Source organism: Perna viridis, chromosome 9 (genome assembly GCF_037379345.1).
Source record: "Perna viridis isolate PV_CMFRI_1.1 ecotype Kerala chromosome 9, ASM3737934v1, whole genome shotgun sequence".
Lineage (NCBI taxonomy): Eukaryota > Metazoa > Mollusca > Bivalvia > Mytilida > Mytilidae > Perna > Perna viridis.
Window position 1 is genome coordinate 8005052 of NC_142453.1, and position 14010 is coordinate 8019061.

The 14010-nt window shown below is 31.7% G+C and overlaps 1 protein-coding gene across 1 annotated transcript; it reads left to right on the forward strand.

Moving 5' to 3' along the window:
- The first annotated feature begins 969 nt into the window (after nucleotides 1-969).
- LOC148606533 (opsin-5-like) lies at nucleotides 970-10626 on the forward strand. Its single transcript, XM_088546833.1, has 5 exons — nucleotides 970-1296; nucleotides 5569-5751; nucleotides 6527-6634; nucleotides 7668-7984; nucleotides 8439-10626. Exons 2-5 carry the CDS (start codon nucleotides 5601-5603, stop codon nucleotides 8691-8693), a joined length of 831 nt encoding a protein of 276 aa, XP_088402959.1. The 5' UTR covers nucleotides 970-1296; nucleotides 5569-5600; the 3' UTR covers nucleotides 8694-10626.
- Nucleotides 10627-14010: the final 3384 nt, after the last annotated feature.

Sequence of the window (14010 nt, forward strand, 5' to 3'; positions counted from 1 at the left end):
CTTTGATGCTTCCATGAAATTAATATCAAATGCTGAATGCAAACGTTCCAATGATTTGTAAGTGTTGTGTCCCTTACCCTAGGTCTATCCTCCTTAAAATATTCTTGTATACGATTCAATGCTTATTATAAGAAAAGAATCATTCTCGACCACATATTTTATTTATCATATTTATCCAAACTTGCAATATTACAAATTTCGAAATACCTTAAACACCTGTGGTCCTTCTCACAAAAAATCGTAAGTGTAACATTAGTCGTAAGTTATAACGTTTGAATACTTTTATTTACTATGACGTCATAACTTACGAATAATTTTACTCTTACGATTTTTTGTGAAAAGGACCACAGAGGCTTCATTTCTTGAGTGACACATTGAAGAACTTCTCGGTTGTCAATTTTGCTTCGTGCGTGTATTTCAATAGTTTCGAATACTTCTTGGGATTTAGCTTTTCCTATATATTTATTATAACAAATTATAATAATAATTCAATTGTATTCGTTCATTTAATATTTTTCAATAATTATTTGTAGTATTCCATTGACTCTTATGTAAAATATTGATATCTTTAAAAGCAAACGATATTCAAGAGTCTGTTGGCAAGTTTGTAATATTAACTCTTTAATATTCACAGGAAATTTTTCTTCAGTCTGTTGACAGATATTATGGATGTTTGTATTTACGTCCTCGATTTAACAAATGTTTGCTACCCTTGCATTTAAAACATTTAAATACAGCAGTTAAACCTTTGCTATACTCGACGTCACATACAACACATTTTCGAATTGAAGCTCTACTTTTTAAACCGAGAGTTGTCTCTCTTTTATTTAATATGAAGATAGTTCGCATATATGCATGACGTGTTAGTACCAACGAGTTGCTTATTAGCTTAAATCATGCGTAACAAATCCTTAGGGGAAAATCCCATACTAATATCCGCCATGTTGGTTTCTACGGGACATTTGTTTACAAACGAAGTTCGTAAGTTCCCGTCGAACACCGGTGACAATCGTCTGCTTGATCAACTTCTCGGTATTGTACGTTGTTCGCGTAAAATAAATCCGAGATATCCGAAATAACGCCGAAATGCATTCTGGGATCTTCCGTTTTTGGACAAACCATTAAACGTAAACAACATCTCCTAGCAACCCGATCACTGTAAACATGGCCGACTTTTTACAATGTAAATATTGGCACCGAGAATTAAAATCTGACCGGAATTTAACGATTCAATGTTTGGGGAGAAGCCGTTTGGCTAAACGAATGAGCAAGTCATTTAAGACAATTTAAACGACGGTAGGTGTCAATAAAGTCGTAGAAAATATTTTTTTCAAATTTTCACAGTATGTTATTTATGTGACGCCGAGTATAAAACCTTCAAAGACGTAATGTGCAGGGAAGACCAAGAATCATTGAATTGACTTGCATTTAATCAAATCAATTTTAAAGATTATAACGTATAAGCAAAAAGCAGTTGTCGACTAAGAGCCAATAAAGGCGTCCTTTCTCTGTAATAACATAAATATAATTACAGTAACATGATTAGTTTAATATTCTTTAACATTACTGAAACCTTGATGGTGGTTGAAAAGATATTTGTCAAATATAATGTCAATTACATAGCTTTTTCGATTTTAATAGTGAAGCAATGGTTGGGGTCATCAAAAGGACACCCAATACTTGTATACAGTTTCAAAGTCATGGTCATACTGAAACGGTATAGTTATTTTTAAATATGTTCAAGAGGAAATCATGATAGTATTAAATACAGGTCCTTATTTGTATTTTTTTCTGAGGATTTTAATTAATTTATATAGACAAGAATAAGTTACTTACCAACTGTTTATTAATGTTTCTGAGGGCAAGGCCACAGATTTTTTTACAATTTATTTTTCGGAAGGTCATTCTATATATTTACACGAAACATTATGTTTAACGACTTTCATATCGTCTCTAAGTCTTGTCACGTTTTTGAAATTTAACTGTATTATGACGTCTCTGAATTATTGGCTTCATTTTAATGTGCTGGTAGTTCACCGATAAACCGTGATAATTAGTGGCGAAATTATTGCACACAAAGAATTCGAAGTCTTTTTCTCCTTTAAGTTTATCATTAAAACTTTTAAGTTTGATTCTTCGAATGATTGTTTCTGCAGTAATACCTGATATATGCGACTTATGATTTTCTGTATAATTTCTTTTACCAGAAAATGAATATTGACGAAAAATAAGAGAAATAAGGAACGGTACTTGATTCAATAGATGACTAACTTCAGTGACTTTATCATTAGATATAAATTATTTAAAAAAATATTCCAAACAATGCATCTTAAACGTTTCTAAAATATCCTCTTTACAATGACAACACGTACTTGATCAAATTACTATGAAAGATGTAGACACTTTCCATCATAAAATTACAACTGCCATAATTACACTTGTAATATCCATCATGGGAAATATAATTCTACTCATCTCATGATCTTTCCAACACTTTGCACTGTTATAAGGAAAGATCTCTTTAACATTTTTCTTGTATGGAAACCAACACATTAGGCATGTGCAATTGAGAATTCAGAGCACATTATTTCTCATCAAAATCAAATTCAACTATGCAACTGACAATTCATTGCAACAGTTATTTATTTAGGAAAGAAGTAACATAATTTTGTTTTGAAAGCTAATTGGTGCTGATGCATTTCACACACAGCATATTTTTCAGAACCTTCGGCGTTGTTTCTTCTGCATATATATAATCTTACAACTAATCATTATCAATCAATCATGCCAATACTACATCCATCCATTAATTTGAATTTGTCTTGCTTTGATAAAAGATTAAGTAGCTGTTTTTGTAAGAATCATGCAAAATCTGAAAAAATGTAATACACCCAGAAAAAGGCTACATATTTTTATTTTTGTAATTAAGTTGTTTTGTGGGTCTATAGTATGAAATGAGTAATTAGTCATTCAAATCTACCTGCTCTTAGGAGATAATCAACATGGAAAATCCAGTAGATTCTATTGTATTTGAGCGTCATTTACAGAGTTATCTCCCTTAATTCTGAAATCTATAATATGTATGTCCTAAGAGCACGGGGTATATGAAAAACCACATGTTATCTTCTGTTTACTATGAAATATCAAACAAAATATCAAAAATAAAAATATGTAGGCGTTTTACCCATGAATCACATTTTGCATGATTCTTAGCTGGAGTGCTACTCAAGCTGGAAGGTAAAGATTGGAATCGAATAAAAAGCTTACAACTAATGGTTGTTACTTTTGAAAATGTCAACATCCAATTAAACATGCACTATATTTTTAATATACAAACAATATAAACAATGTTGATTTTAAAACATCAAAAATAATGTTTTAGATTTATATTTACCTATTCAAGTGTTCAAGATTACGACTAATCACGCAAAGCTCAAACATGATTTAAAGGAGTAAATGAGTATGTGACTCAGGTTAGGGGACAATTAAGTGTGGAATAGTGAGACCGGAGATTCATGAGATGCTTGATTGCTAAATAAAGACGGTCCAATGTTTTTATCACGACCCCTTATTAAATACAAGTACATATTTGATAAGCATAAGCAAAACAAAATATATTATTTTTTTTTTCAAACTAAAAGAAAGGACTAATTCGTTTTCCGATAAGCTCTTGACTTCTAATTAATTAAAAAATAGTGTCTTGGAAATAAATGTTAGAACGAGTATCTGTGTGTCTTCCATAGGTGTTGATATAAGAAAAAATACGTAGGTTGAGAAATAAGACAAAGAAACCATGCATTTATTTAATATGGAACGAGAATGAAGTGTGATAAAGATTTCCATTTTTGTTATACGACTTGTATAGATATAACACATTTTCATGTGAACTTAGATGTATCATTAAACTGAATGTCACAGGTTAAAATAGCAATCTAAAGTTTGGTTTTGTGACTCAACTAGTTTAATTTTCTCCAATCTTTTTATCAATACTGAAAATACATTGTAAAATTTATTTTGATATCATGTCAAAGCAAAAGGTTTCCTCGAAACATTGGTAATAGAAAAGGGACAATTCAATTTAACTTTCAAAAGTGCCCCCCTGAAAACACATTGGGAAGCGTCAGACATCCCCGTAGGAGAGCGTTGGGTTGAAGCCGGTAAGTAGCGGGAAAATATGCATGTGTTCAAGGGTCCAATTGCATAAGATACTAGCTAGTACTAAAGTAGTTTAAGTTAGTTTAAGTCCGTAAAGTCTAAATAAATCATTTGAACGTTTGTATTCAGCATTTTACATCAATATCATGTAAGCATCAAAGTAACCTGAACTGATTTCATTCGGTTTCAAATGAAAGCTTGACAGGCTATGATGAAATTGAATATGATAAAAGCATAGCACTGACTTCATGAGTTATGTCCCTTACCCTAGGTCTACCTCCTTAAATCAAATTGTTGCGGATGAAACACTTGTCAACATTTTTGGAAAATTGTACCATTCAATGTTTATGGGATTGGAAATGTTACTTTTGCAAAGGTGATAAAAATTTTGGAGTAAGAGAATGGGGGATCGGTCTGAAAAAGATTAATAATATGAAAAAAAATATTGAATTTAATCAAGACTTAAACTTATATTGAACTTAAATTTAATTGGTGGTTTGAATATTTGAGCGTCTACAAAAACGCATAGCATAAATTGGTAATGTAATAGTATGGATAACAAAAACATAGTGGAATCTATAGGAAATTGAGATTTTTCTATTTAGGGATGAGAATAATGGGACTTTGGGAATATAGTGATGCCATATGGTGGAAATTGGAAGTTCATACCAATTGAAAACTTAAAAACGTCTCATTATAATTGGTCAGGTATCAATAATTCACTAATGGGTCGTCTAAATCATTGCAAACTTATATGAATTTTATTAAACAGGCACGTATATAATCACGTATTAGATATGAGTTTTAGACTTTTAACTCTCCAATGTCTAAAAATGTTTCATAATAGATACAAATAAGTTTCTTTTATACCTGGCCTTGCAAGTTCAGATAGAAGTATCAGACACGCCCGCAGAAATAGCTCAGAGAAGTGAATGCAAAGTGAAAATAGCCTTTAAATTCATTTAATATTGATATGCACAATTCAAAAATCTAGAAAATATTATCAGTATAATTACATTATACATTAAAAAATGGACAACCGTTTACTCATCATATCTTGCCCCTTTCATCCATTGTTCCCTTTAAACGTTAAAAAATGTGATGCTCGGTTGAAAGCTGTTCCTTACTTATGTCATGATCATTGATCAGAATTGTGCAACGGAGATAAACCATAGAAAGCCAGCTACAAATGGGTTAACAATATTCAAGTATATTGAACATGTAAGTGTTTAAACCATGTATGCATCATATGCAATAACTTGGTCAATCGTATATACAAACCATTAGACTTTTTCCCTTTGATTGACGCTCTTGTATTTTGATTCATTGTACTTGGAACTTTGTCTCGTTTCTAGTACTCCTGCATTGTAATTGTTTCAATTTTTATTATTTATTTATTTTTTCTTGTTAAAGGTATCATTTCGACATTCCTAAACGGTTTGGTGATGTATGTTTGTGTACGGAAGAAGAAAACACTCGCGTCCTGTGATTACTATATTCTTAACTTAGCCATTATAGACATTTGCATGCCAGTAATTGGATTTCCTCTGCCTATCTTCTCATCCCTAAATCACAAATGGGTCGTCGGTGACATTCGTAAGTATTCCTACAGTAAGTACGTTTCTCATTTTTCTACACCTTCTTTTGACGGACGGTCCGTCTTTTCCCAGATCATCGTGCTGTAACTCGAAAACACTATGGAAATCTTAATGATGCGTTTGAGTTATGGTTGCTTGGGTTACCAGTATATTTAAGCACTTTTCCATGTAATGGGACTAAAAAGCATAACATTCATATCCTTAAGTAAAGGTGTGTTTAGTCTTAATACATGTAATTATACACCTTGTGTGCCAATTTAGTAATTTAATATTTGATGATCGGACGGATCAAATTAGAATAAGTGCATATTAATTTGGTCATATTTAAATGTTTAAGTAGACATTACGATAGTACCAATAAACGATTACTGTGATATAGTTTACAACCATGAGAAACCTTGCAAATGAAATTATAAATCAATCATTTGAAACCTTTTTCTATTGTTTCATTGGTGTTATTGTTAAAGCGTTTATAATTTCCTTTGTAGTTTATATTTTTTTACTTATCTCTCCTTTTAATTAAACTACGCTTGTTGTTGATGCAATCGAAGATAATCTAAATCTCAAACATACATCCATTAATATATATATAATGGAAGGGTGCAATAACTTTTGCGTAAATTACCGTCAAAAACAAACAAAATTAACACATTATTTTCCTTGCATATGTTTTCATCAGCTTTTCATTTATAGTCCATTTATCAATCGTGCTAGAAGAAAGTTCATTTTTCAGAAAAAAACAATGTTTCTTAAGATATTCTTTTATTTTTCAGTTTGTGCTGGATACGGATTTCTTGGTTTCTTTTGTGGTGTAGTTAGTATCGCAACTTTAACAGCAATTAGTTATGCAAGATATCTGAAAGTGTGTGGTGTTCGTTATGGTATGTAATACAGTGTCAGTCAGTGTAAGAATCAGGCATAGGGTGAAACATGGTATGACAGAAACCATCATTTTGATGATGTAATCTGACTATATACACCACCAGAATAAAAGAAAAAAAGACAACAATTTCCATATCATGTTGGTGCATTAAATTATAGTTTCATTGAAATGCACTGAAAATGAACATTTCAAGGGCAGATAACTCTGTCAAAAACCTATTTTTTCTAACATTCTATTGAAAAATTTCTGGGCAAACTCAGTGATGCTGAGATTAACTTATTTAAATAGTGGTCTTTTCAAATAAAGAAAACATCCTTGAGTAAAATCATATAGTCAGATCAGTTAGTTTTTGACATGCATGTTTCCATTTTTTTTCCATTTTGGTTGATTCTTACAAATACTTACATTTAAATGAAAATTTGATATATATTTACAAACTTTCAAAAATGATATCTCCTTTTTAAATAACCATTTTTTGTATATTGTATTTTAAAGAATAAAATAATAAAATAAAGAAAAAAAAATACTAAGTTTTTCAACACTAACTTTCTAATATTTATGTTTGAGCGCTATCGGCTTGTGGAGTAATTGCCATTTGTTAAACGAATTTTTCCTTTGATTACTACCTAGATTTTACAAGTCAAGTATAAGTTTATACTTTTAAATCTTTCGCTGCATATTACAAAAATACTGTATATTGATAATACTAACACATTACAAATGTCGAACAACAACTTTTTTCTATTCTTTCTAGGTACTGTAGAAGTATTATTTTTTGCGGTGGGCAAAAAGGCACGCAATAAATAGTACCTGGGAAATTGATTTTTAACACTATATAACGCTTCTCATTTTTTTGATACCGTAAAAATTGATACCCGCGAATATGTTCACTTGACAGAATCTACAAAAATTAATACTTTTACAGTATACTTGTGTTCAAACGAAATAATGAATTCCTGATCCTACCACTACTTTACACAGCGAAACAAAAAATGTAGCTTTGTTCGTTATGATATTTTAATATTTTGCAGCTGATTCAGTCCTAAAAAATACAAAATACTTTATTATTGGAATATATCTATATGCTGTGCTTTGGGCGTTTCTCCCAGTGTTCGGCATTGGAGCCTACGGACCAGAACCGTATGGGACCTCTTGTACTCTCGAATGGCAGAATCATGAAGTGTTTGTGACGTTTTTTCTAATAGCATGTGTTATAATGCCAGTCGTTATTATGAACGTTTCCTATGGAAGAATGCTGCTTCATATACGTCAAAGTAGAAGGAGAGCACGTAGAACAATCTGTAACGCTCAATCAACGCTTAAAAAACGAGATTCCTACTTGATAAAGGTAAACGGACGCAACTTATTTGTAAAAAAAGTTATACCTGTCTAAAATCTGAATATTGCGAGTACCAGTCTTCACAAAACACTTTTTTGAAGTAATTAATCTTGAACCAAACATCCGTCTGAACCAATCAAACTCCAAAAGTCCAAATAGGCTTTGGTGTAGACAGGTTTTACTGTAAAAGAAAGAAAAATATCGATGGGCTTATAGAAAGAGGAGAGGGGAAATCCATGAAAAAAAAAACGTTCGAGATTATTTTTCGTGGATGACTGGCAAGACAAATGAATCCGTTCTTCTAGAAAAAACATGTAGTATTATGCTATATTAAACGTCCTTCAAATAAAGAAACATTTTTGTTTGAACCATCTTACTTCCTAAAATAAGCATGCTTATATGCATCGAGCATATTTTTATCGAATCCATCTTAATATACACAATTGTGTGTTTTATTTTGCAGATGACGTTTGCAATGTGTGCAGGTTTTGTTGGCCTCTGGTCACCCTATGCAATTGTGAGTCTATGGACAGCATATGGACGAAAGAACGAAGTACCAGTTCGAGTAACATTAGTTGCAGTATTGCTTGCCAAATTATCAACAATCGTCAATCCACTTATTTATTTTATGTTAAACAAAAAGTTTCGTCCAATTCTGAAAAAGTATCTGTCCCGTATGTGCACAAGACTAACGAACTTTCCAACATGTCCGACATAAACATACTTCCTGTACCGGAAGGTGCCAAAAAGAATTTGCAAAATGGTAACTGATTTGTCAAATAAATGATTATACTGAAGTTGATGAAACTTTCAAAAACATGTGCAATCAACGAAGTAGTTTTTTTTTTAATCAAGAAGAATGTATTATACGAAGAGTATTACATATTTCATTATATTTGAACTTGATAATTAGAAGTGAATGCGTTTCCATGAGGGGACTTCCATGATGTGTTACAAAAGATTCAAATTTGCATATAAAGAGGAACATTTAACAAACGTGTTAGTAAAGTTTACTCGAATAAAGCAAACCATGTTCATATAAACAGATTAAGTGTTATAGCGAATTCAGAAATTATTTCGTGTAATTGATATTGCAATTTAGTCATTTTAACCAAAAATGCAATAATTTCCCATAATTCGAATTTTAATTATTGGAATTTTAAATCAGCTATGTTTTTGCAATAGTAACTAACTTACAAATATTCTGAACTTACCATACGTTTATGTTGTGAAGAGTTATATGAATTACTAGCAAGATAGGTGTGGTTGAGATCAATTATTTTCTCGAAATATTCAAAATTTGAAATTTAACAAGCCGGTTCAGCGAGTCTTTTAAGTCCTTATCTTGATACCAATTAGGCAATAGTGGTGGCAATATATCATGAACGAAGACTTGCTTGCCCGAAAGAGCAATTTCTACCTTAAAATCGATACATAAACAAACTCTCAGATGTTGAATGGTAGAAAACAACAAGTGTATACACGTTATCAACACCCCTTTCATAAATTAAAGAAAATGAGAGAAAATGAGAACGATGGTATGTACAGAAAAGGTTAGCTGTACACAATCAGAAGAAACTAGGTTTTTTTATAAGACAATGTAATGCTTATTTCGATAGAAGTTGGACAATTTTCATTTTGTAGTGTTAGTCTAGTGGAAAATACAATTGTTGACGTAACATAGTGAACAGATACTATTACATATAAAAATTACGTTTTGTAACAGTGATATGATGTTGTTCGGAGCACCTTATGTATCCATATTTCACAAAATGGTTGTGATTTTAATATTAACATATATTTATATATTTTAATTAACAGCTTCATATTGATTTTTTCCCTTGACACAAACGTTTATTTATAATGGAAGAAAATTCCATGAATAGAGCGGTAAAGTTTTGTTGCTCTGACTTGTGATGCTTTTTTAGATGCTGGTGTCATTGAGAAAAGAATCTGCAATGAAATGATAATGTTTTGGAGTTTTTTTTCAAGTGTTTATAAATGTTTGAAAAATGTTTGTCATTTAGCTAAAACTATAAAGACTATTCAGGTTGTACAAGATGTCATTTCACAACATTTTTTCCCAAATTTTTATCTATATTACTATATATGCTCAAAATCGTGTTAACTGCATCCAAATTGTTATATATGTTTTTTGTTTTTGTTATTCCTTATTAACATAGTTCAGATGCGTAGATAAAAATGCAGGTTATATATAAGTAGAGGTTTATCAAAAACTGAAAGTGGCGTTTGATTGCTGAAATGTAATCACTTTTTAATAGATATAAATCTTACTGAAAACAAGGAAAGTGAATAAATTAAGGATTTCAATCGCAAATTCATTCAGAAGCATTGCAGATTTTTCATTTGTTTTGTATGACCGGTGAAAAGAGGTCTTCTTTGAACTATCATTTGAGTAAAGAGTGTTTAATTATTGTGTTTAATGCATTTCAGCAATTCCATTTACAACATCTTTTCTCAAAGTTTCAACGTCTGCATGATTATTAGATTGACGCTTACTGAATATGACAAATGAGTATTCGCTGACGTATAATAAATACGGTACACGGTTTAGTCAACGATGTTTTAGGAGCATTTGATTAGTGATAAAAAGTATGAATATATATATATATATATAGAGAGAGAGAGAGAGAAAGGTCTGAAAAATTCCCAACGATGTTAGAACTGTCAAATTTGCGATGCAAATTTTTGGTCGTTCCCTCCGCGGGACTCGAACTCGTACCGCTGTGACATCTATGGCCACACCGCCTGCACAAAGTCCAGCGCCCTAGACCACTCGGCCAGCTAGGCTATATAAAAATATAGTTTTCGCTGGCCGGGTCATTCATCCTCGTAGGATTAATCTAGGGCTGTAACTTAGTACACGATGTATGATAGCACGGGACAGTTCATTTAGATGTTATTATTTAGGATAATAGATTAATCCTACGAGGATGAATGACCCGCCCAGCGAAAGCTATATTTTTATATAGCCTAGCTGGCCGAGTGGTCTAGGGCGCTGGACTTTGTGCAGGCAGTGTTGCCATAGATATCACAGCGGTACGAGTTCGAGTCCCGCGGAGGGAACGACCAAACATTTGCACCGCAAATTTGACAGTTCTAACATCGTTGGGAATTTTTCAGACCTTTCTATACGTTTTCATATCTTCCCTGTATCAATTTGATCCGATGGAGCAGTGTAGTGAATAGAGTCGTCACATTCTGAGACGTTTGTATATATATATATACATTGAATTAGCACTTTGCAAGAGTTATTGTTCTTGATTTGATTTGATTTTGATGCATTTAGTGTAAAATAAATGTATGATTTTCTCAAAACGGCAAATCTGAATACATAACAAAATAATGTTACTTAAAATATAGAAAAAGCTGAAGAAATTAACAGGTTGTTTATTCGGTCGTTTTTTCTACACCATGCATAACATATAACATAGGCCGTGTCCGAATTTTCTCTGGATTACTTTCTCTTGATTTCCGCTAGAATCTTAGTTCCCTTGATTTCTCTTGAAAATGGACAGGCGTCAATTTCACAAAAAGTGGTAAGTGTAAAATTGATCGTAAATTATGACGTAACAATTCTATTATCTGTTATGACGTCATTACTAATGATCAACTTTACACTTACGACTTGTTTAAGAAATTGATGCATGGTACTTAAAAAGTATCATTTGCAAAACAAACACTAGTCTAACAACTAACCAGTTGCCTCTTTTGAATTTTCATTTTACAATTTTCAGTCCCTCGTTTCTCATTCCTTAATTCCGAAATATTACTATGATGATATGTTTTCCCCTTTATATTTTGTATAAGATTGCATACAATATATATTACCTTTCATATACATGTGTATGAACATTTTGAAATGATTCTAGCGAATTGAACTGCAAGCTCGTGACAAATTTTGTATTCTCTAACTAGATACATTTCTTGAAAGAAGATTGTTTGCAACCCATACGTTTTGCATACTCGCGACTTATTTTTTGTCCGTACATGACAACATATTCGCAAAGAATATTTTTTTTGCAATTTAATTGAATGTAAGAATCTTGTTATAAACTGTATTTTTGTATTATATTATATATTGTTGTTACATATCATATTCACAACGAAGTGAAGTTTGTTACATATTTTGTACTCGTGCTATTATAATTATTAAACTATTTTATATGACTTTTATAATTGTTGTCAAACCTATGTGTTCTATCCAATCCAAATAAAAAGGAATACACTTTCGGTAATGGTCTATGCAACATATCTACAATTCAGGATTGAATCACCGCAACGTGCGAAATTAGTACGAATGAACCAATCATATATACTCTGGAAGTACTTATATTCTTGGGTTTTTCGTGATTTAGAGAAAAAACACAAGTTCGTGGATTCTTGAATTTCTGGTTTTTGATGATCCTGTCATAAGATTTAAAGTATATAATCAGTTTCCTTGGGAATCAAATTTCGTGGTTTACCTTACCAACGTAATCAACGAAAATTGGTCACTACGAACAATATAACTTTACAGAATTGCAAAGTCCGATATACTGTTCCGTAATTCCGTGAGTAACCTCTAGTTAGAAGCATTAAAATCAAATATATAGGAAGATCTGAATCCAAAATTGACTGTTTACAAGAAGTACAAACTGATAATAAAAATCAAAACATAAAAATCAATATTATTAAAATAGCACTGAGTCATTGAAAATTAAAAGGATTATAATTTTGTTTAAAATTCACATACGAAAAGATGCCTTTTTTTTCTTTTCTTTAATCTGTTGCAACCTCCCCTCAGCACCTGAATGTGGAGTTTTCATATCACAACTCATACGTTATGCCAGAACTTGACGCAACTCGGATTCCACTAAAAACTTGGAGCATGGGCCAACCAGGTGCACCAGTAAGGTAAGCGTCCTACGCGGAAATGTGATAAGGTAAACATTCGATGAAATAAATGTTTACTAACATGTATAAACAACTGTATTACATTCTAAGACAAAAATTAGTATATTCGATCTTAGTTCTATTTGGCAAACGCAAGCATTTAGGCGCACTTAAAACAAATCTTCTATTTTATACAGATCCATTTTTTTCTTCAAAAGTGTGACCTAAACTATAAGATAACAATACCTTAAAAAAGCAGATAAGAACATTAGGACAAACGAACGAATTTAAGTAGCAATCTATGTAAAGAATCATTATAATTCTGTAAAATGTGATACACTTCAAAAAAAGGCTATATATTTTTATTTGTCCCGATTAAAAGACATTAGAAAAAAATGGAAGAGGAAAATGATGTCAAAGTAAGAAAAGTACAATAAAGCAAATAACAGAATTAAATTTGAGTCACTCACTTAAATAACTGCACTAATCGCATAACAAATCATACTGGGTGTTAACGCAAAGCAGGAACTGACCTTTTGTTTGTTCTGTAATTTTACATGCAATGTTTTATGGTTGTCATAATTTTTCTTTGTCAATTTGTTAGGGAAGAATGATTTCGCCCTAGTGCCAAGTATGTTTGGCAGTGATTGCCATCAGTAAGCCTTCGTATTGTAATTTGACTTTTTAGTTTATTTTGAGGAAGTGTCATTGTACTCTTACTGTGGAATGTATTACTTTTGTTTTGTTGTTGTGGCCTTTCAGAGCTTATTTGAAGGTGTGTTTACATTTATTTTTGGTGATCTCTATACAAGTATTTACTATTTTTACAGAGGTTATACGATGGTGATTTTTTTTTGTTTCCCCGTATCTGTTGTCTTTTTTCTATTGCATTGTATTACCCAATTGTTCCTCTTGTTTCTAATAAAAAAAAAGAGGACGCTTACCCTACCTGTGCACCTGGTCTATGCTCACAGTTTTAGTGGAGTCCGAGTAGCTCATTTACTTTTATTACTTTATATGTATTATTTCAGCTACTCTATGTTCTTTTTTTTGTAGGTCTGTTTTCCATGTCTGGTCTTTGCCCCTGAATTACATTCTTTTGATTACCGCTATAACCTTGGTTCCCTTGATTCCACTGT